Source organism: Schistocerca piceifrons, chromosome 5 (genome assembly GCF_021461385.2).
Source record: "Schistocerca piceifrons isolate TAMUIC-IGC-003096 chromosome 5, iqSchPice1.1, whole genome shotgun sequence".
NCBI lineage: Eukaryota > Metazoa > Arthropoda > Insecta > Orthoptera > Acrididae > Schistocerca > Schistocerca piceifrons.
In genome coordinates this window covers 672,414,528-672,438,639 of record NC_060142.1, presented here as the reverse complement: position 1 = coordinate 672,438,639, position 24,112 = coordinate 672,414,528, and the positions used below count along the sequence as shown (strand labels likewise).

Genomic DNA, 24,112 nt, shown 5'->3' with positions numbered 1-24,112 from the left:
CCAGGACTTATTTTTATGAACTGTGATTGAAAAGTAGAAGTTGGCGTTTGGACCCCCGTTCTGCATAGTCATGTCAACTGTATGGAACACTGCAATAGTGAGTGAAAATTTCAAAACAGTGAGGTAATTATCTTTGATCTTCTAGATAAGGCGCTTTGTCAAGAGTTACAAGAGATTTGCAGCACCCCTGAAACGCTTGGAAGCTGTGGCTTGTGATGCAGAACTTCAAGAAAAACCTCTTGCTGAACTTCGAAAGTTGGGTGAGCTGCTTAAAGAGCGTTGTGTGACAGCCCTGAAAGAACAGACAGCATCTAAAGAAAATGATGTGAACAATGAAGATAGTAATCTCTCAGGTAAGATCATGCTGTCGTTGTTGTGCACTGTTAACCATACAGCAGCTGTAATAAAATAATGTGTATCTTATGTCACTGTCATTTTACTGTAAGGCTCCCCTCCCTCCTCCCAGTTTCTCCCACTCTCCCCCTCCCTCTCCTCCTCCTCCCTCCCTCTCTCTCTCCTCCGACCTATTTCTCCTCAACCAACTAAGTATGCAGCAGAAATAGCAAAAATAGAGATTTTACATGCAAATAAACAGTTTAATTAGTTGATTACAACATGACATTTTCTCCTTCAGGTATATATGAGTGTTTTTGTCTTTTATTTCTGGGAAATAGTCTTGCTCATAAAGATACTCTAAAAAGGTACCAGCCGGCCAAAGTGGCCGAGCGGTTCTAGGCGCTACAGTTTGGAACCGCGAGACCGCTACGGTCGCAGGTTCGAATCCTGCCTCGGGCATGGATGTGTGTGATGTCCTTAGGTTAGTTAGGTTTAAGTAGTTCTAAGTTCTAGGGGACTCATGACCACAGCAGTTAAGTCCCATAGTGCTCAGAGCCATTTGAACCATTTTTAAAAAGGTACCAAAACAATTATAAATCATTTCCCATCGCTTAATACTGTGCTACAAACAGCATTAACTAACAAGTAAAGTATTTGTTTTGTGGCAATAGAAAATGTGCAGACTTTACATAAAACAAATGCCAACATACAACTGTGAAACATTGTTCATTTCAAGTTTTGAGTGATGGGTTGCACGGGGAATGTAAGGTACTCAGAATGCTGTATCTTTAGGAAAACTCATGTGGCTCGTGTAACAGGAGATAAACTTCAGTTATCAGTCTCTTTTACTGCTATTCTAGATTTCAAGACATGGAATAAATGTATTCTCAGTTCATATCTTAGCCACAAATAATAATTTGTTTTCGTGTTCATCTGGTGAATTCATTGTGGTATTTGCACACCAATGGGGATAAATGTGTGTAATATGCTCATCAGTGTGTTAAATCGCGGGAAAATTGGCCTTTTTTTCAGCATTGATATATTCAGCTGTGCTACAAAATTGTGTTAGAACAAGCAGTAAAAGAAGCAACTGGGATGAAAATAAAATAAAAAAAGTGCAAATTGATATTATAAATAGTAGGTCAAAAGGAAACTCATCCTTTTCAGAGCCTTGCACGTTGAGCTTGTTACGTGACTGATGTGCTGTTCCACAAGTCGAGTTGTTAGTTCATAATCATATAGTTCTATATTACTTATAGAAATGTGAAACCTCTTTATCGTAAGCAATACAGTTATAATTTACTTTTTTTTCTGTGCTTGGAAATTATTTCCGCATTTGATCTTCAATTTTATTAGGTCCTATCCAGAAACGAAGAGGGAGAGGTCCTTCATTTAAACTTGGAGGTGTATCTGTTAATGCAAAAAGTGTTATGTCTTGCGAGAAAGAGCTTGAGCCATTGGATGAAGTGTTGCCTGCAGATCCTTCGGAAAGGAAGAAATGGGTGTTGGCTGCAAGGTATGTTATATCATCACGTATTGGAAGCATAGAACGTATTACAAAAAGTGGAGCTCTGAGAATGTTTATAATGTTATACAGGTAATTCCACATAACTGAACAAGGATATTATATCCAAATTTGCATAAAGAAGTCTCCTGTTTGTCATTTATTGTAAAGCTATGACTTTCAATCAATGCAAACTGTTATAACATTATGTTGCTAGTGGCAAGAAATGGGTCAGTGAGCTGTTGGATTTTTTTCTTTCTGTTTTTCCACGCAAAGACAGGCTAACATTTTCTGCATCCTTATCATTTAAAATAGGCACACATCTTCCTCAAACCAATCTAAATAGTGAGCATCTTCAGGAATTCAGCCAGTCCTGACTGGGTGCAGGCCTGACCACATAACACTAGTTGTACAAAAAGCAAGTGGCAAACTGAGAGTCATTGAGAGATTCCTACAGAAATATAATTCACTCACAAAAACGGTGGCTCACAATACTCTCGTGTGAAAAATTCTCAAATATTGCTCATCATTGTGGTACTCTTAACAAATAGAATTAAGTGCTTGAAAGTCACCCAAAATAAATTGTGACAAAATTCAACGAATACGTCACTGCCCTAGCTGAAGACCTCATTCCATCAAACTGTTAAGGACCAGTCTGAAGTTTCTCCAGCTAATCAGTGAGTTTGGATGCCTCTGCATATATTTATGAAACAAATCCCGATGAAATTATAAGTAAAATTAAATCATTAAGCAATATGTCAAGTGACCTTGATGAAATACTTGATTTGATATTAAAAGCATGTGCTTACCACATAATAAAACCAGTGGTAAAAATTTTCAACCTCCCTCTAGAAACCGGTGTCTTTTCAGATGTCTCAAAATAATAAATGTTTCATCATTGCTAAAGAAAGATTCTTATGAGAAAATATCAAACTACCGACCTGTGTCACAGCTATCTCCTCTTACCATAACAACAACATGGTTTTAGAAAGCTTAAATGTACACAGACAGCAATTTTAGAATTCTTAGACTGTGCTTTAAAATCCCTTGATCAACATAAATTAGCTGCAGGTATTTTTCTAGACCTGTCAAAAGCCTGCAACATCCTGGACTTTTTCACATTCTGCTCGAAAAGCTACAAAGACAAGGAGTAAGAAGTGTAGCACATAGCTGGTTGTGTTTGTACCTAAAAGACCACAAGCAGAAGGTATTACATCAGTATGTATTCAACCCTAAGAATAAAACAAGAAACAGCTTCTTCCTTTCTGGCAAGTTACCAATCAAATAAGGCATACCGCAGGGCTTAAATCTTAGGTCTAATACTCTTCTTGATTTATGTGGACAATGTTGAACACATGAGTCTCCAAAAAACTATCCTATTATATGCTGATGACGCCAGCATATTGCTTTTTGGATCCTGCCCAGAAACCTTACAGTTGACAGCACAGAAAAGTTCTGTGAAAAGACTTTCTGAGTGTTTCACCAAAATACACACTTGTAAATACTGAAAAAAAACTGTGTGGATCAGCTTTCATTTATTTCCTTGCTCTGATCAAGTGTCTATTCAAGCAGATTAATAAATGATCCCTCAGAAAATGTGAGTGTCTCAAAATTTTTGGGTCTGTGGGTTCAGCAAGATTTAAAGTGGGACACACATATAAATAACTTATCTAGGAAACATTCGTCTGTGTGCTATGATCTAAAAATACTGAGTTCAACTACAAGCAAAACAACAGCGCTGCAGACATACTATGCACAGTTCTACTCACTGCTTTGATATAAGATCATTTTTTGGAGACACTCAGCTCACTGCCAAAGGCTTTTAGAATGCAAAAAAGAGCTCTAAGAGTGTTCTGAATGTTCCACTTTCATTCATGTGTGAAACTATCTTGTTCACTAGAGACACTCTCTTGAAAATGGGCAAACTACTACAGAAGGAAAATGTACACAACTATTGTACCAGAGAGAAATCAAATATACACTAAAAATACCACGGAACAGCAGCCTGTCATAGGTGCATAATTATCATTGGTGTAATACTACACATTAAGAGACCAGAGGAAATAAATTTGCTACTTTTCCAGTATTTAAAATTAAGCTGAAGGCATTTCTAATAAAGTGCAGTTCCTGTTCTGTAAAAGAATTTCTGAATGTGTAACAAAAAAGTTATTTAAGAATTAAATCATAAGTACCTAACCTTAATTTGCCTACTGTTTACTAATACTATGTATTATTGCAGCTTTTCTTTGACCTCTCCAGTATCAACTGTACGATTTGTGGTGTATGATAAAACTGGACCAGTGATAGCTAAGATAGAGAAATCCAAAGTAGAGTGCCACATTTTGTCATTGGTTCATTCAGTAAATGCAAGAATGTTACACGGATGTTCATCAAACATTAGCGATAGATGTGAAAACAGAATAGCTGTGCATCACAAGTTTACTATCAACACACACACACACACACACACACACACACACACACACACACACACATACGTGATAATACATATTGTCAAAATTCTTAGAATGATCATTTCAAGAAGTATCACCCCACATATCACATGTGTGCGGATAGCTATGACGGTTGACCCGTCCTGAAGTGATTATTCTAACAAGGGAACCTCCCCATCGCACCCCCCTCAGATTTAGTTATAAGTTGGCAGAGTGGATAGGCCTTGAAAAACTGAACACAGATCAATCAAGAAAACAGGTTGTGTGGAACTATGAAAAAAATAAGCAAAATATGCAAACTGAGTAGTCCATGTGTAACATATGCAACTTCAAGGGTGATGAGCATGCCGGAGCGCCGTGGTGCTGTGGTTAGCGTGTGCAGCTGCGGAATGAGAGGTCTTTGGTTCGAGTCTTTCCTCGAGTGAAAATTTTAATTTTTTGTTTTGAGACAATTATTATCTGTTCGTCCGATGCGATCACTTTTTTGGGAGTGATGATCACATTCACAAGAAAACCTAAATCGGGCAAGGTAGAAGAATCTTTTTACCCACTCGCCAAGTGTACAAGTTAGGTGGGTCGACAACATATTACTGTCATGTGACGCACATGCCGTCACCAGTATCGTATAGAAAATATCAGACGTGTTTTCCTGTGGAGGAATCGGTTGACCTATGACCTTGCGATCAAATGTTTCAGTTCCCATTGGAGAGGCACGTCCTTTCGTCTACTAATCGCACGGATTTGCGGTGCGGTCGTAAAACAGACACTAAACTTATTACAGTGAACAGAGACATCAATGAACGAACGGACAGATCATAACTTTGCGAAAATAAAGAAAGTAATTTTTCACTCGACGGAGGACTTGAACCAAGGACCTCTCATTCTGCAGCTGCTCACGCTAACCACGGGACCATGGAGCTCCTGAACTCCTGTTGTCCTTGTTGTTGCCTATGTTGCGCAAGGACTACTCAGTTTGTATATTTTGCTTATTTTTTTCATAGTTCCACACAACTTCTTCCTGTTTTCTCGATTGATCTGTGTTCAGTTTTTCAAGGCCTATCCACTGTTCCAACTTATAACTAAATCTGAGTTGGGTGCGATGGGGAGGTTCCATTGTAAGGACTATGATAGTATATATTACCATGTATTTCTGTTTAGTAAAAATCAGAATGGTACTGGTTTCAACCGATATTGACAATCTTTAGATCATGATTTGTAGATGGTTAGTGTTACATGAAACTGATTGTTTTGTGTTGTGCCAGAAAATAAATGTTTTGAATACCATGTGTTGCACCAGTTTTTGGCTGCAGTGATTCAGAGAGTATGAATCTTGTCTTTCTTCACAGACCCGAAAGACTTGCTAGGAGAAGTGTTTTATAAATGTGCTTATTTGTTGGTTAGAGTGCTGCTAGTCCAGTGCACACTGCAACCTAATTTGCCTACTTCACCTGTCACCAACAAACAAAACTTTCTGTCAACAGAGTGAAACCAGCTAATTATGACGTACCTTGGGACATAGAGGATGATTCAAAATTGTTGCAAGGTGTCTATCAGTATGGTATGGGATCATGGGAAGCAATAAAAATGGATCCTTCATTGGGCATTGGGGATAAAATCCTTGCAAATGAAGACAAGAAGCCTCAAGCCAAACATTTACAGCAAAGAGCTGATTACTTGCTTCGCATCTTGCAGAAGCAGCTGGATAATTCATGCGTTGTAAGTAACAAACATCATAATGCCATATCTCTGGATTGTGTGGAAAAGGTTCACAGGCTGTGAATTCTAATAGCTCTGTGTAGTTTGCTACCTAATATTTTCTTGCTAATTTCATATTTAATATTTCTATTAATTTGAGTTACAAGATGTTAATTCACTGGCTATAGCTTTGTAGCATTTATAGCAATGTTCAGTCAGCACAGCAATGGATTTTGGCTTTCAAGCCTTTAATCATTAGACTGTCAATGCTGTAATCATTTCACCAAAACTACTAGAATGTAAGTGGCAGTTGTGATAATATAAAGTGTAGAAAAAGCAGAGAGACAACATGGCTGGCCAGTGCATATCTTCAGAAGGAGACAGTTACAGTGCTGCCAATGGGCACATTTAAAAGTGGAAACTTTAAGCCAAACTTTTGTAACTATTAGTTCCTTCCTCAGGAAGGAAAATTGGTAGATTGGGAAAGGTTAGAAAGGAATGGCGAATCACTCAGGCCCTGGTTGGAAAGGACCCACCTGTTGTAAAGACTAGACAATAAATCAATAAATTCTATAATACTTGGGTAGCTTAGAAAGTAATGCACCACTTTTTTTTCTTCAACAATTCTTTAATGAACATGATGAGAATCACACACACGAAAGAATGGTGTTTTATTTACACGCCCTATTTTTCCATGTAATCTCCATCCCATTCTGCGGCCTTCTTCCAGGGCAAAACAAGGGCGTCTATGCCCTGTCAGTACCAATCCTTGTACTGGTGGTGGAGCCAGTGCTTCACTGTGTGAATCGCCTCCTCATTGTCCTCAAAATGTCTTCCATGAATAGCATCCTTCAATGGCCCAGTTAAGAGGAAGACCGAGGGGGCTAGGTCAGGGCTGTAGGGTGGATGAGATAGCACCGTTCAACCCTGTTTTGCGATGTGTTCAGCAATCCTCAGACTTGTGTGGGGCTGAGTGTTATCTTGTTGCAGCAAAACATCTCCTGGGCTGCTCTGGCGCTGAAGTCACCAGAAGCGTGCATTAAGTTTTGTTAATGTGTTGACATATGCTTCTGAATTAATGGCACCACCTCTTGGCATCACATCAATGAGAATCATTGATCACGAACTTACCAGTGGAAGCAGTTCCTTCGAATTTTTTCTTCTGTGGGGTGTGGAAATGGCGCCATTCCATCAACTGTCATTTTGTTTTGGGCTCAAAATTGTGAACGCAGTTTCATCACCTGTCATGATCCGGACAAGAAGACCTCCCCCTCAGCTTCAAAACTTCATAACAAATCAAGACAAATGTTTTTTCTGTGCGATTTGTGATCCACTGTTAGACACTGCAGGATCCATCTTTCACACAAGTTTGAATATCCAAGAGTGTGGATAGTTATATCACACTTCCTTTGCTGATTGACAGATGCAGCACCAACTGCCAAGTCGTAATGCATCTGTCCTCATGAATGACAACATCAGCTTGCTGACAACTGTGAATGGTCTCCCCGACCACTTCCAATCGTGAAGCTCCGCCGAACTGCCTTCTGATGACCTCAACCTCTGTGCCCAGCAATATACTTCGGTCGACAGCAGATGCTCCATAGACTTTGCACAGGTGTCTGTGAATATTCCCCACAGTTTCTTTCTCTGCAGTGAGAAATTCAGTGACAGCACGTTGCTTGTAACACACATCACCTACAAACACCATTTTGAAACTGTCCTGCAGCTACGTTATCTGTTGGAAGTGACGCAAACTTGGCTCACTCACTCAGGAGACTTCAAATAATACATACATAACGTTTCACTTTCGTATCAGTGTTTTCGGCTGAAAAAGTGGTGCATTACTTTCTGGGAAACCCGTGTAGTAACAATAAAAGAAAGGAGTGGGGGAATAGAATGTTAATGGGGTTTAAGTTCGGGGGAGTCACAGGTTGTGGGGATATGATAGAGAGCAAGTTCCATTGCCTGAGTTCTGGGAAACTTACATTGGGTATGAGGATCTAAATAGTCAGTGAGGTCGTTTTACTGAGCATGCCCAGCTACTGGGTACTGGCTGCCCCAAAACAGACAGTTTTTCCATGTCCACTCATGCCTTCAACCTCTTTGTCAGTTGTCATGACTCAGATGATGCATTTACTGAAAACCCAAAGAAAACTTGAACAGTGGGAACTCCAGGTAGGAATATCAACAATATAGGAAAAGATAGATTGCTACTAACTGTAAATATAAAACACTAGCTTTCAGGCACAGCCTTCACCGGAAAAAGAGAAACACACACCATTTATTCACACAAGCAAGCACACCGCACGCACACGTGACTGTCATTGGCATTCTGGCCTGAGCTGCGGGAGTTGGTGGTCATGTGTATATGAGGTGTGCTTGCTTGCCCGAATGAGTGGTGTGTGTGTGTGTGTGTGTGTGTGTGTGTGTGTGTGTGTGTGTGTGTGTGTGTGTTTTTCTCATTTTCCAATGAAGGCTGTGGCCGAAAGCTTATGTGTAAGTGTATTTTAATTGTGTCTGTCTGCAACTTAGCATGTTATCTTCACAGTGAGTAGCAATCTATCTTTTCCTACATTGTCAAAGAAAACTTGAGTGTCATCTCAAATAGGTACCTCACTTACAGTTATAGTTGGTAGTGATTTGAGTCTACCCTTGATATGTTGGTAAAAATATATGTGTTGAAAGCTCGTGGTAGCCATAAAACATTGTCCAAAATTGTACTAGATGCTTTGTCCAAAAATTGTTTTGAGCGCTTAGTTTAGGAGCCCACTTGTGTAAATGATTGTGGCAACATACTTGACCTCTTAGCAACAAATAATCCTGAGCAAGCAGGGAGCATCCTGATGGGTACAGGTATTAGTGACCACAAGGTCATTGTAGCAAGACTGATTACTGTTAGCATCCAAATCCATAAAAAATAAACATAAAATATAACTATTTGAAAAAGCAAATAAAAATTTGCATGATGCCTTCCTGGGAAACACTCTGCATTCCTTCCGAACTAACTATGTAAGCATAGACCAGATGTGGCTTAATTCAAAGAAATAGTATTGACAGCAATTGAGAAATTTATATCAAATAAATTAATGAGAGATGGAATTGACCCCTCTTGGTATATGAACTAGGTCAGAACATTGTTGCAGAAGCAATGAAAAAAGCGTGCCAAATTTAAAAGAACACAGAATCCCCAAAATTGGCAAAGTTTTACAGAAGGTTGAAATTCAGCATGGATTTCAGTGCAAGATGCTTTTAACAGCGTCCTTAACAAAACTCTGTCTCGAAATCTGGTAGAAAATCCAAAGAGATTCTGGTCTATGTAAGGTACACCAGAAGCAAGACAATCAATATTTCACTGTGTGGCTGTAATAACAATACCACCAAAGCGGAGATACTAAATACGATTTTCTGAAACTCATTCACCAAAGCAGATGAAATAAATATTCCAGAATTTGAATCAAGAACAGCTGCCAACATGAGAAACTTACAAGTAGATAACCTCGGTATATCGAAGCAACTCAAATCACTTAATAAAGACAAGTCTTCCAGTCCAGACTGTATACCAGTTAGGTTTCTTTCAGTGTATGCTGATATTATAGTACCATACCTAGTTGTCATCTGCAACGATTCGCTCAGTGAAATATCTGTATCTAATGACTGGGAAGTTTCACAGGTCACGCCAATAGTCAAGAAAGAAAATATGAGTAATCTGCTGAATTATTGACCCATACCATTAACATTGGTTTGCAATAGGATTTTGGAACATACACTGTGTTTGAACATTATGATTTACCTCACAGAAAACAATTTATTGAGACATAGTCTGCATGGATTCAGAAAATATCGCTCATGTGCAACACAGCTAGCTCTTTATTCTCATGAAGAAATCAGTGCTATTGACAGAGGATCTCAAGTTGATTCCATATTCCTAGGCTCCCAGAATGCTTTTTATACTGTTCCTCATAAGTGGTCTCTAATCATATTGTGTGCGTATAGAGTATTATCTCAGTTGTATGATTGGTCTCATTATTTTGTCTCGGAAGTGGTTTCTGGCTTTCTACAGGGAATTGTTATAGGCACTCTTGTGTTCGTAATTTATGTAAATGATTTAAGAGATAATCTGAGCAGCCTTCTTAAACTGTTCACTGCGATGCCTTGATTTAGTATCTAGTAAATAAGTTTGCAAAATGAGCTAGGTGGGTGGAAAGTAGCAATTGACCCTAAATAATGAAAGTGGGAGGTCATCCACAGGAGTACTAAAAGAAATCGATTACATTTTGGCCACACAGTAAATCACACAATTCTTAAGGTTGTCAGTTCAACCAGAAATTGCAATTACGAACAACTTAAATTGGAATGATCACGTGGATAACATTGTGGGGAAGGTGCACCACAGATTGTGTGTTATTGGCAAAACACTTAGAAGATGCAACAAATCTACTAAAGAGACTGCCTACACTACACTTGTGCATTGTTTGCTTCTAGAGTATTGCTGTGCGTTATGGGATCTTTAGCAGACAGAATTGATGGAGGACATTGAAAAAGTTCAAAGAAGGGCAGCTCGTTTTGTACCACTGCAAAACAGGGGATAGCATGTCAAGGATATGATATTCAAGTAGGGGTACCAATCATTAAGACAAAGGCATTTTTCACTATGGGAAGAACTTCCCATGAAATTTCAATCACCAGCTTTCTCATCCGAATGCAAAAAATATTCAGCTGACGCCTACCTACATAGAGAGAAATGATCATTGTAACAAAATAAGAGAAACTGAAGCTCATATGGAAAGATTTAAGTGTTCATTTTCCCCCCATGTGCTGTTTGAGAGTGGAACAGTAGTAGTTTGATGAACCCTCTACCCGGCACTTAACTGTGAATTGTAGAGCAGTTATGTAGTTGTACATAAAAAGCCATGCAGTGAATACATTTAAATTCTAGGAAAATTTCAGTTTAAGAAGAGTTGAAAGTCATGGTTCTGCTATTTGAAAGAGAGATGCCACCTAAGCAATACCGGTATACTTTTGAGTAAAATATTTCCATAATGAACGTAGTAGCTTGAGAATGGACAAGCCCACAACCTCCAAGTAATTTTAAACATCTTAAGTACGACTTGCGGTTATCAATTTTTTATTGTTATTCAAATTTTGATAATTTTTATTTTTTGCAAATGTGTACTTGAAAATGATAAATGATCAAAGTTGAAATAAAAATAAATATTTTGATCACAAGAAGTGGTTATTACCATGTTTAACAATACATGCTGATAGAAAAGTTGTAGCCAAAACTGCATACAGTGCACGTCATTGCTCTTTTGATAATTCAGTGTGCAGTGGCTGTTTATGGTTTGCCTTTGACTTTTAAATGTTTCAATTGTTGCAGTTATTATTTTAGTGAAAAGAAAAGTCACTTGATAAAACTTTGTTTCCCTTTGTCCTCACTACAAGTTTGTCACTCACTTCCTGGGGTCTGAGTGATCTGCCCTTCCTTTTAACCTTCCCCAAGAAAGGAACTGAGTTCCAAAAGTTAGGGTAATTGTATTTCAAATTGTGTTTGTCAGCAGCATTAAGAATTTTGCCCCCTTGAAGGTAAGTAATTTCGATTTGTGTTTTTCAGCAGTATTAAGAATTTTGCCTTCACGAATTCTGTCTCATAATTTTATTGTTATTTTTATAATTTATTGGTAGCTCTTGACTTTTGGATTTTCTTTCCTCTCAGAGATTTGAACCAACCATCTCACTTTACATTCCTTTAGTGACCTATAACTTGGAGGAAAGTGTTTTTGTCTTTTAAATGAAGAGGACAAGGTTAATACTTTAAAACTCAAAAATGTACATGTTTGCTTTCTCGGCGGGAATTGTACCTCCTTTCTGCTGCCACAGTTTCAGTTTTCTACATGGTGTGATTTGCTTCTGGGCAGCCTAACTTGATTTAATCCTTGACCAGGATTTTTTACCACGATGAGCAGCTTCCTAATTTTCCTTTTCTAGGATGCATATAATTTTCGCACTTGGTGCTTGTATGTAGTTAGCATGTAACTTCACATAGTAAGTTATTTGGTTTTAACTTTTTACTCTGCTATCTTTTTAAAATGTAATTTTATTTGTTTGGTTTTTGCATTTCTTTTGGTTTAATGTCAGTGATAATCTTATCCTAATTACAGACAAAACCCAGAAGACAGAAGAAACCTCGTGAAACTAAACCTGCTCTGACAAAGGAAATAATTGAGGATGACCCGAGCTCAAATGATGAAAATACGAACCTGTCAGCAAATAATCTCTCAGTCGTTCCCAAGAAAGTTTCGAAAAAAACTCCAGATAAAGTTGTCAAACCAAAATCGGAGAACCATGAAGTAAGGAGTGAGGAAGAAGAAAAAGAGAAAGAAGAAACTCCAAAAGAGGAGAAAAAGGATGTAAAAAAGAAGAGAGAGAAAAAGCAAGTCAAGAAGAACAAGAAAGAAACTGGTCCAATGCATTTTACCGCAAACAGTGAGCCCAGAGCTCTGGACGTGATAGGCGATTTAGACCCTGCAATATTTAATGAGGTTTTACAGTTCAATTTTTTGATTATATTAGTGAATTAATTATGAACATGCTAATATTTACAGTGACACTTTGAGTTCAGCAATTTTAATGCATTCTTTTCTGTTCTAGTGTAAGGAAAAAATGAGGCCTGTAAAGAAAGCACTCAAAGCTTTAGATAATCCTGACACTTCATTACCAGAACAAGAGCAGTTGAATCATACAAGACAGTGCCTTTTACAAATAGGTGATCAAATAAATCGTTGCCTGTCAGAGTATAAAGAACCAGATAAAATTAAGGAGTGGAGAAGGTAAACAGTCCATTTATGTTTTGACCATCGGATCTAAAGGTGAAATGAGGCTTTTTCATTATTATTTTTCTCTTTTTTTCTGTTTAGCAATTTGTGGTACTTTGTTTCAAAATTCACTGAATTTGATGCAAAGAAACTATTCAAGCTATATAAACATGCAGTTAAAAAGAGTGAAGATAAGAAGGGGGCAGACAAGAAAATTAAAACTGAAAAAGGAGAAAAAGAAGAGGTAACCAATTTATTTATTATTTTTATTTGAAATTGATTTTGAACTTCATCAATTTCTGGGTCTGCTAATAGATTTTTATGCTTTCGTATCATCAATGACTGATAGGATTGTTTTGAGATACTGATACACTGCATAAACCTGTTCTTTGTGTGCATTTCCTCACACTTCATATAATTTAAAACACATCCTTATTTTCTTTCCTCAAAGGCACGTACTACACCAGAGAAAGACAACTCACAAGTCCGTGGAAACAACAAGCGGCGAATGGATGATGAAAAAGAACAAGAGAAAGATGGAATGCATTCTGGTAGTCCTGCTAAGAGACCATATGCTCCTAGTGAATCTAGGTAACAGTTTGTTTTTTGCCTTTGTTATGTCAAACATTGTCAAGATTAAGCAGATTTTATATATGACTTCAATAATATTGCAGCTCAGCACGTGGTCTTGACAAAGAAGAACGTGGTCGGGAAAAGGAACGGAGTAAGAAAAGTGGAGAACAGCGCGACGATCGAAATAGGACACAGTCGCGTGAACACGACAGAGACCGGAATAAAGAAGCCCGCGTGCGCAAAGACAGTGGGGGCAGCCTTCCCCCTGGTTCAAGCTCAACAGCATATGCACGTCCGAGAGATCCCAATGGGCGGTCACCCCAACGTACAGTCAGCAACAGTACCAGTGGACAAGCCGCTCCTTACGGTAGCAGGCATGAGTTTGCTGGAGGTGGAGATGGCCGTCCAGTATCCAGCCCCCATGGCAGGGGGCACATACCAATGGATGGTAGTGGAGACCGCTGGGCTGGCTCACAGCAACCAAGAGACAGGTGGGCAGTTGTAGAGGAACTTCTGCAGATCCTAGCTCTGTTCTTGAATTTGGTGGTTTTTTTTTTTTCAAAGACAAACATAATGTCACATTGCGAGCCAGTGATTATGGGGCCATGTTTAGTGCAATTCTTTTCAATCATTGATCACACATGGACGTCATTATGATTACCAGTTTCTGCATTAGCCATTTTCAGATCTGTTAGAGCACATGTAAAAGAACAACAACTATTTGCAACTGCATCACAATCAACATTGTAATCCGCAGTTCACATTTGTGTAGCCTCTGTGAGTAACGTAGGTACTGTGTACAAATGTAGCAATTTTTCCCACTGTCTGTTATAAATTTTTCTCTACAGTAAGTAAACATCACAATTTAAAGTTCTACAGACGGACTGTATTGGTGCCTTTATGTAATCATATGTAGACAAGACAGATAGTGTGCTTCATAATGTTTCACGTACTGAATAATATTCTTTTAAAAGAAACAGTCATTTAGAAAACACATGAGCTAACATTAAAGATTGACCTGAATATTTATTTAGGTTTTACAGCTATAACCATAATAAAAATACATGAAAAAAAAATTGCTGTAACTTATATGAAGATGGCTAAAGCCAAAACTAGTAATCGTAATAAAGTGCAAAAGTGAGAAAAAACAAAATAAGTGTAGTGAAAATGAATTTGACATTTCTCTGTGTAGCTGTTTCCAAAACAGTAATCTTGAGGACATTCAGTGTCCTTACAGATTTTTGTAGAAAGTAGTCTTATGTAAAGTTACATTAGCATAAACAGTGGTTACTCCTGTGATTAGATAAATGAGCCACTTCTCGGGTGAAAGAAAGCTGAAGGCCTACCAACTGCAGTATTGTGTGCAGTGATAAACACTGTACTGTCCAAACCAATCCCGATGCTGAGAACAACTTCCCTTTATTTTTAAGCTGTTAAAATATTATGAAGTGGTACATGCAGTAGTTTGATGTTTCCTTTATCTTATCTGCCTGACAGAAAGCGAAGTGTATTAATTCCATGTCTTTTATTTTCCAGTATGAATTTGAAGCAGTTAGACATAGTGTACTGCAGTTCTATTTTGAGTCCTCCATTATTTCACAAAAATATAAATGATCTGCCAGTTGCATTTTGCGAATATTAAAATAGGAAGAAAAAGTAGTGGAAGTATTCTTGCTGAAAATGGAGCCAATAGAATATTCAGAAACATCAACAGCTGGCTTGAGGCAAATGGATTGTCTGTAAATTTTGACAAGGCCCAGTACATACAGTCAGTACTTACCATAAAACTTCACAAACAACAAAATTTAGGAAGTTGAAAGAGTTAAGCTTTTGGGACTACAAACAGAATTCAACTTTAACTGAAAAACCCACACCCTAAAATTATTGAAGCACATTTTGTTCAGCTGCATTTGCAGTACCCATGATTACTGCAATAAGTGCTTTAAAAATGAAGAAACTAGTTTGGTTCAAATGGCTCTGAGCACTATGGGACTTAACATCTGAGGTCATCAGTCCCCTAGAACTTAGAACTACTTAAACCTAACTAACCTGAGGACATCACACTCATCCACGCCCAAGGCAGGATTCAAACCTGCGACCGTAGCAGTCGCGCAAAGCGCCTAGAACCGCTTGACCACCGCAGCCGGCAAGAAACTAGTTTCTTAAGCATATTTGCATTCACTAATGAGTTACAGAACTATATTGTGAGGCATATTCTTTTTAAGAGGAAAGTATTCTCATAATACAAAAGCATATTATAAGAATTATATCATGGTATTTTAACAGCTGTCTCACAATATATATGTTCATTGGTGTCCCACGTCAGCATCAGGATTTCCCTTCTTTCAAAAATAGTGTGATGCGTAGTATAACATGAGGACTGAAACACCCTCTACAAATACTTCATGGACTTAACTTTAGTTCAGAAATGAGTCAGGTACACGAGAACACGTGTATTCAAAAACTGCAAAAGCATATTAAATGTCTTGAAGGTAATGCAGTGAAGTTTAAGACTGAATTAAAGGCCTTTTGTAGGGCATCTCCTACTCTATTCAAAAGTATCTCCAAAGAAATTAATGTTTTAGGCCATTTTATTAGTAACATGGCTGTCTTTTGTTTACAGCTCTCGTTTTGTGAAATAAACCTCTTCTAATGATACCACACATCTCTTTTAGTGACGGGAAAAGGCAAAGGAAACAACAAATGCAAAAAGGAAAAGACAGATACACTGTTTTGTAATTAACCACCAAGTATGAACATAGCGATTAGTATTCACATTCTTTCTTAGAATCGTTATAGGCAGGACCACACTGAAAGTGCAGCAACATAAGACCCTAGTCAAAGGTGTAAGCATAGAGTGGTGATGGACACAAAAACGGACTGTGAAAACAACAACAAAGAAAAGCAGTTTAAAAATTAGCAGAGAGTGGTGCGTGAGTGCTCCTATCCCTCATTTTCCTATCCCTCATTTTCCTATCTTCTGCATATGAGAAGAAGCATATTTCCTCTTCCTGTGACTGTAAATGCACACTATTGTCAAGTTGTCATTTCTGACGTGCAGCTTCCTCCAAGTTGCAATTACCAGTAAACCCCTGATTCTTTAAAGAATCGAACTGACACATATAAAACGGCTTCAAACATGTGATTACTTAAGAAATGACTTAATGTATTAAATATTTGACATGTAAGTGAGAGAATTTTTAGAAAATGTTTTAAATTGTGGTTAGAGTTTGTTGGAAGTTGCAAAGTGCTCTTATTATGAAACACTAGATGAATATGATCTGGGTAATCTGGTATTTAATTTGAGCAAAAGGAAATTTTTCACACATCTCAATGTTTATGATGTAATACCTCTGAACTACATGTTGTATAATGATATAATTTTGCAGGTACATTCAGTGGTATGTGTGGATATTGTTTGAAAACTATGTTGTGTATAAAGTTTGTAGTAAAGAAGTGTACGGGTGCCGAGTGGATTCATCTCATAGTCAGAATGGTGTTGTGGAACCTGTTGAATGTCTTTTGGCACTAGTAAACCATGATAAGCAAGTTAACATTTAGTCTTTCAGATTTGCAGTTCTATGTCATCACATCAGCCCCAGCTGACACCTTCTGTCAGTGCCACAGGGGGATTTCACTATCTTCTGTTGTTGGCTCGGCTTTTGTGGTAGCAAAGGCTTCTAAACCAGCTATTTGGCCAAAGTCTTGCGAGCTACTGTCTGGCAGATGAAGCTGTAGTGTGATATTATTCCCCCACACTGTGTCGTTGTTCCTCGATCCCATTCTGGAAGATGATGGTAACCTGCTGTGACTCACTGGGACGTACCTCCTCATTGTAAGCCATGTAGTCAGCTGACCCTGGCCTCAGCAGACAGGTAGGTCCTGGTACCCGGAACCGGAAGTGCCTGCAGCACCGAAAGAGAAATGCCTGCAGCACCAATCAGATACTGAGGCTCCGGACGGCCCTCTCACCCAGCAGTGCCAATGAAATTAGTTCAATAAACACCGCAAAATGGACTGGTATTGGAGGACTCTCAACCTCACCATCAGTGATGTGGTAGGTGGGTAATGCGAGTCATACGAGTGGCAGGTCATGGTTATTTGGATGTTGCCATCTCAGTAACAACAAGCTGCATATTCATGAGACGTGCTGGAACATTTAATATATGGATGTCACTACACCATAATAATCATTGAATCAAGTGCTTTGGTATGAACACCACCAAACCTAATGACCAACTGAATTCAGAGCTGGAGAACTGCAGTAATTATGGAGATGGGCAGGAGGCAATGACGTGAGGCTCTGTTCATCATGACCTAATGAACCCTGCTGCTTTACTAGTGGTCAGTGGCCCACATTCCACTGTGTTTGCTTAACATTTTGTTGCAGGCTATTACCTTGGTGGGTGTCGGTGAGAATAAGTTTTGTAAATCAAACAATGGAAACTCTGTGTAGGAAATTACAATGTAGGAAGAGACAGATTGCTACTTACTGTAAAGAAGACATGTCATGTTGCAAACAGGCACAATTAAAAGACACTTACGTAAAGCCTTCGCCCATGGCCTTCATCAATAAAAGAGAGACACACAGCATTCGTACACACAAGCAAGCACACCTCACGTGCACACAATCGCCAGTTCCTGCATCTCAGCGCAAGATGGTGGAATTGGCCGTTGTGTGTGTGTGTGTGTGAATGGTGTGTGTGTCTCTTACTGATAAAGGCTGTGACCAAAAAATATATGTACGTGTCTTTTAATTGTGCCTGTCTGCAACTGGATTAGCCTTCATTACAGCAAGTTTTGTAAATGTTTGAAATTATGTGTAAAGTTTGTTGGAAGTCGCTAAGCACTCTCATTCTTAAGTACTGGATGAGTATAGTCTGTGTATTTGTATACTGTCAGTTATGCTGCTTCAAGACAGACACACAGTTTCTAAATGTAATACTTCTCTTATTGTGTTAAACTTTTAACATAAGATATGATCAGGGCTTATGAAGTAAAAGTAGTTAAAATCCATTTGATGGGTTCTATTTCTGGATTTTAACTACTTTTACTTGCAAATCCAGATTGTAGGGGTCAGCATATGTTATAATGCCCATAATGATGTGCACTGACAGCATATTTTCATTGGATAAATGTCAGATCACTTCATTATTTTGATTTCCAATGTGAAATTTTGTTACAAGTTTTTTCTGAAGAAGACAGATTTACGTGCGTCAAAACCGTGGTAAAAGGTTGAATAAAACCACCTTTTGTTGCAACTGGTTGGTTGCTTTGGATTCATTTACTGATCTCTGACAGTTACTGAAGCACAGCCTTGTTCAAAATATTAAACTTTAAACAAAATTTCAATTATGTATGAAATTTTTTCTCTCAGACAAACCTAACCTCTCCCCCCTATCCCAACTGCTCTCATTAAAGATGTAAGGACGGAAGTTCAGCACTTACTACATCTTCACTGTTCTTGCAGTGAAACTCCAGCATTAGGCTTCTTTACTACAAACTCTATTTGCAACACACTTTGCAGGTCAACTTATACCACCGAATATACCTGTAAAGTTATAACATTGTATGACAAAGTTCAGGAGACATGATGTCATAAACACTGAGATGCATGAAAAACTTGCTTTTACTTAAAATGAAGCTCAAGATACCAGCTCTCTATTCATCTAGTACTCCATAATGAGAACATTTAACAAGTTCCAACAAACTTTAAGCATAATTTCAGATATTTTCTGAACTTTTTCTAGCTTACATGCTTAATGTCAAATATCTAACTCTAACATATTAACTCATTTATAAAGTAATTGAGCATTTGAAGGGACTTCAACTGCTTAAAGACTCGGAAAGTTACTACTCATAAACACATGACTATTATCCAAGAGCCATCTGTTGCTAACATTATTTATTTAGCAACATTCTGCTTGGTTCACATAGCTGCCACCGAACAGCTCACTCATATCCAACAGTGTTCTTGCAGCTACTTTACCCTGGTATTGCACGTAGCTGGTTGGTTTTGTAAGATTCAAAGGTTGGCGGATGCTGAAACAAATATACTCTTTGACTGAAGGCATCAGACTTTTGCCAATTTCTGCTGACTCAGTACTGGAGGAAGCTGCCGTAAAAGGTGGGGATAAGTAATTTACACGCCCCTCCAGACAGTACTTTCACTGCTCCCAAGTTTTGGTTGGTACGTCTGCTGTTAGGCAGGTGGGTGGGAGGAGAGGGACCTCCTGTGGCAGTTTTATAATATTACAGGAGTTGTTAGTCATTTTGCTGATTCTGTTCATCTAAGTAGAATGCTCAAGTAAACAAACGTATTCTCTGCAATAGGCCCTGGCATTGCTCAAGTACATGGTGTTCTAAGAGCACTGGAAGTAGCCCTTACTTATGCATAAGGTATTTTGTTGTTACTCTAGTAAGAATGAAACACTTACATTTCAGCATCACTACTCTGAAAGTTTCTTTCAATGGCGTAACAACATACTCAAAGTCTGTACATGCAACACAACAGGTGTGATGCATCATTATGATCAAGGATTAAAGTATTATTGCTTTGTTCTGCCCTCAGAAGTATTGATCTAGCCACCTCTTCTATGGCCAATCAACATTGCTGCTTATATGTTTCAGCTTGTAGTTGAGCAACATCTGTAGTATTCTCACCCCATCCATTCTTGCCACATGTTCCCTCCATTTCGTTCTGTATTTTATTATTTCCTCATTGAAGTTAAATGTCTTATGTTCTCTTCTAATGTCTTCACTTCCTTTCTTATCCAATGAGGTGCAGCCCATCATGCTTCTAAGGAATTTTATTTCTGCACTTTCTATACCTCTGGTGTCTTGTTGCATTAGAGTCCATCCAGCATTCATTTCCACAAAGCAGTTTTGCCAAGGCCATTACTTTTTAAAATATTGCAAGTGTCTCCTGTATGCTATTCCGAAAGTCCCACTTTATTGTTCCACACTAAATCTGAAACTTTTGTAGCTTTTTGAAGTGATGTAGTGATGTGACGAACAGGTAACATCGCAACATTGTTAGATATAAAACTTGTTGACCCGCTCAGTTGTTTTGTTGGTGATAACTATATTGGTCAAGATTAGCTCATTTCTTTGGAATACCATCACTTTACTCTACATTGTAGGGATATTCAAATTATATTCCTGTACTACTTTCACAAGTATATGTCGTCGTCATTGGAGATCGTCCTCTGAGTCTGCTAAAATCACTTGATCAATCGCAAAGAGCATTTTATTTAGAGTGATGTCATTCATTTTGAAATATATAGTTATTTTCTTCTACCATTCATTAATGACATCAACATAAAAATGAAATTGTGTTGATGACAGTGGACAACCTTGTCTAAGGTCACAGCTTATCTTGGCTTGTGTGGTGTCATCTAGAATTCTAGTGTGTGTTTTCTCGTTTGCGTTTATGTTCGGTAGAAGCGATGTACATTGGTAAATTGTATTCTCTGTGTTTTTCTTTTAGCAGTGCTATAGCAAATAAACACTTTGAGCATGATATGTCTTTGCAAAGCTAGTTTGGGCATCATATTTGATTTCTTTGAGTTACAGTACTGTGAAGCAACAGGACATAAATGTTAACTTTGATATTACTGTGTACATGCTCTGACATTTCCTCATCATTAAATTGTTTTCAGTTATACCAAGATGCCTTTGTTTGTCACAAATTTGTATTATTTCTCTGCAGAGGAGAAGCATTCTGATCGTTCAATTTTCTGTTTACACTGAGTTCTCGTCTAGCTCTTTCTCTCTCTTGCTGCAGTACAAGATGGCACAATTCTGCCTCCAGGCACACACTTCATTTGGCCAATCTGTAATCCTGTTTCCACTTATATACCTCTTCCAACATTTCCTGTGACGAAGTTGTTGTTATGTCATCATCAGAACATTGAAAGAGAGAGTAGCCATTCTGAAACGTGTTTCTCACACTGCTATCTTATTAAAGTCAGTATTAGTGGACAAGCGATACGTTGACGTGGCCATAGTGGGAACTGGCCTGGTCATTGTACTAGGTGCAGCCACGTTCCTATTGAGAAAGCAGTGTGCATTGTCACCTCGCTATGCAAACAGGAAAGTCTTCACATACAGGTGCAGCAACTTGCTGTTGATGCCATTGCATTTGCAGAAGATCAGAAAGAGATGGAAGGACACATGCCAGTGGAAAAGGAGGTGAAAAGTGCATACAAAAGTTTGAAGTCAAGTAAGTTGTTCTACTTCTCTTTGTTGCAGAAACAAATATCACACACAGGTGTATGATTTGCAACATAGGTGCAATCATGGTTTCAAGCATGGAAGCTGTTGAAATTTAGAGGGAGGAAAATTCTTATAGAAGCTTTATTTTATTACAAAATTGTCAGTATAATAAAGAGACAAAAATCTTTACTGTCATCACATTCAGGTGTGTGGCTTCACTAGTGGTCGATGTTACGATAAATTTAACAAGTGGCCATTCCTTGGTAGGCAAAGCACAGCTTGTGCAACACCAGCCCATATACAACTGACTGCCTGCCGTGTTTGAGCATGTCTCATTCATTCTTGAAGTGGTAACTATACAGTGCAAGTTTCCTGCCCACATTCACTTGTATGAATACTCGAGTTAGAATGTTAGGATCTCTGTTTCTGTTTCTTGGAGGTACACGCAATGTTGCTTAAAACCGATCAATCTAAAGTTTGCTTTGGCAAGTAATATTAATCACTGTGCATGCTACTGTTACCCCAAGAGAGTACATCCCTTTACTGGTATTGTGTTTCGGTGTACTAAACAATGTATCAGAACAGTATAAGCTCACAGGAAAAATTGAGCACGACTGCATGTGCACATATGAATATAATGCTTTCATTGGTAGATATCTGCACCCTGTATTACTTTTCCAATTGACATGGCTGTGTTCTGAAATTTTAAACTTATTATTTTCACTATTAAGTTGTTATGCTGTAAAGATTATTACACAGTGTTAGTTCAAGCTTTGGATGTTATGAGTAACTCATATGCAAACTGATCATGAGATGATAAAACAAGGCTTATCACATGAATGTATGCACAGTTGCAATGTGCACTCTACATTTTACACTTTAACCTGCTTGTAAAACTACACTACGTGCAGAGTCACCCTGAAGGTAATAACTAAAGAAATTTTAATAATATTTTTAGGAGGTTCACCAAGAACAATATATTCAGAAATTATGAGCAAGAGTTATCTTTTGTAACAAACACTAAATGACAGATTGGAAATGTAAATGGGCTAGAGAGATACATGATAAGTATTGCACTTCATTGATGTAATGTTTCAGAGGATCTGCTCATATTAATCTCTTTTGAGTTTGTAGCAAAAAATGAAGCTGCTGGACTGTGCTGATAATTCACTGCAAAGAAAGAGTGCTACCCTGATATAGCATTGAATTTGCCACCTTGTTTGGCAAAAAAAATTTAAACATCTGTGGCAAGAAGGTGGGTGGAAATACGTAATTGTATACCCATCCAGTGTGGTTTTACTGTTAACATTTTGAGAAAGGTGGAGAGGGTGGTTGGAGAAACAGAACACTTGATCTGTGCTGAGAAACTGTTTGTGATGCACTGTTTCAAAGTATTCAGTAGAATTTGTTATTATAGGTTATCTGTCTTGAGCTGACTGCAGTCTAATTAAAAAGATAACCTGTAATAGCAGATGTTAACAGCTGCTGCGAAAGATGGTCACGTGAACAAACGTATTATTCAGTAGAATTGTCTCGTCTGGAAGTGCTCTAAATGTAAGCTCTGTATCTTATCTTGAAAAAGATGCAGCTGATTTTGGTGCCAAATGTAGCAAAGGTATTGGCACCATGTAGCTAGTTAATGAAATAGCTGCTGTCAAGATCCAGGTGAAAGAGCTGATTAAGGTCTTTGACACAGCTTCCCATTTGGATAGTTCGAAGTTTTTTTTCAAGGTATGGTTTAAGAGATGATTATCAAAATAGCTTTGAGGATATTTATGACAATGCCAGTGACTACAGCACATAGTGAATGAGGTTTCAGCACATTGAAGGTAATAGAAACCTACTTAAGGTCAATTATGGGTGAATGCAGACTGTCAGATTTAGCTATGTGGTTGATAGATACAATACAGCTGCTAAACTTGACTCCAGTGACGTAATAACTGAGTTTACTTCACTCAAAACAAGGCATTGAAGGGCAAAATTATAGTAAAACACAATTTCTGAAACGAATATTTTCTCAATTTTTAGTTATATCTTCTTTTCTTTTAATCCTAATTAATAATTTATCAACTGTCAGCAATTTATGAGCAGCAAATAAAATCTGTTTTTTAGTACACGTTATAACAAAACCAGTGTATACTAGTGGCCATAAACAATAAGGGGTGGTTTTTTTACTTTCAGTTTCTTTATAAAGCTTGTACAATGTATAATTTTATTATCACAGTGATACATTCAATTTGTTGTCTGCAATATTTTTCCTCACTGTATTTCAATTACTGGTAAGTATATTTGACAATACTGCATCACTTTATTGAACCTACTTACAAAATGATAAAATTCGCTAAATCTTCGTAGAAAAAAAATTGCCAAAAGGTAATTTGGGGGGGGGGGGGGGGAGGCACAGCTTTGGCAGTTCTGCTAAGGGTGGAGGATCTACTTATTACAGCTTTAATTATAGGCACTGTTGTGTTACTTTGAAACTGATTTCTGTAAAAGCAAATTTCATAGATTCATTATAGCTG

At 38.0% G+C, this 24,112-nt stretch overlaps 1 protein-coding gene across 1 annotated transcript in view; it reads left to right on the top strand.

The window, feature by feature from the left end:
• The window catches only part of LOC124799193 (chromodomain-helicase-DNA-binding protein 1), a 78,846-nt gene that overhangs the window by 50,558 nt on the left and 4,176 nt on the right, over positions 1–24,112 (top strand). The window contains exons 21-28 of the mRNA XM_047262727.1: positions 146–353; positions 1,693–1,852; positions 5,775–6,009; positions 12,147–12,527; positions 12,637–12,815; positions 12,903–13,044; positions 13,252–13,391; positions 13,475–13,864. Coding sequence (XP_047118683.1) covers positions 146–353; positions 1,693–1,852; positions 5,775–6,009; positions 12,147–12,527; positions 12,637–12,815; positions 12,903–13,044; positions 13,252–13,391; positions 13,475–13,864 — 1,835 coding nt within the window. The remainder of the gene's footprint in view (positions 1–145; positions 354–1,692; positions 1,853–5,774; positions 6,010–12,146; positions 12,528–12,636; positions 12,816–12,902; positions 13,045–13,251; positions 13,392–13,474; positions 13,865–24,112) is intronic.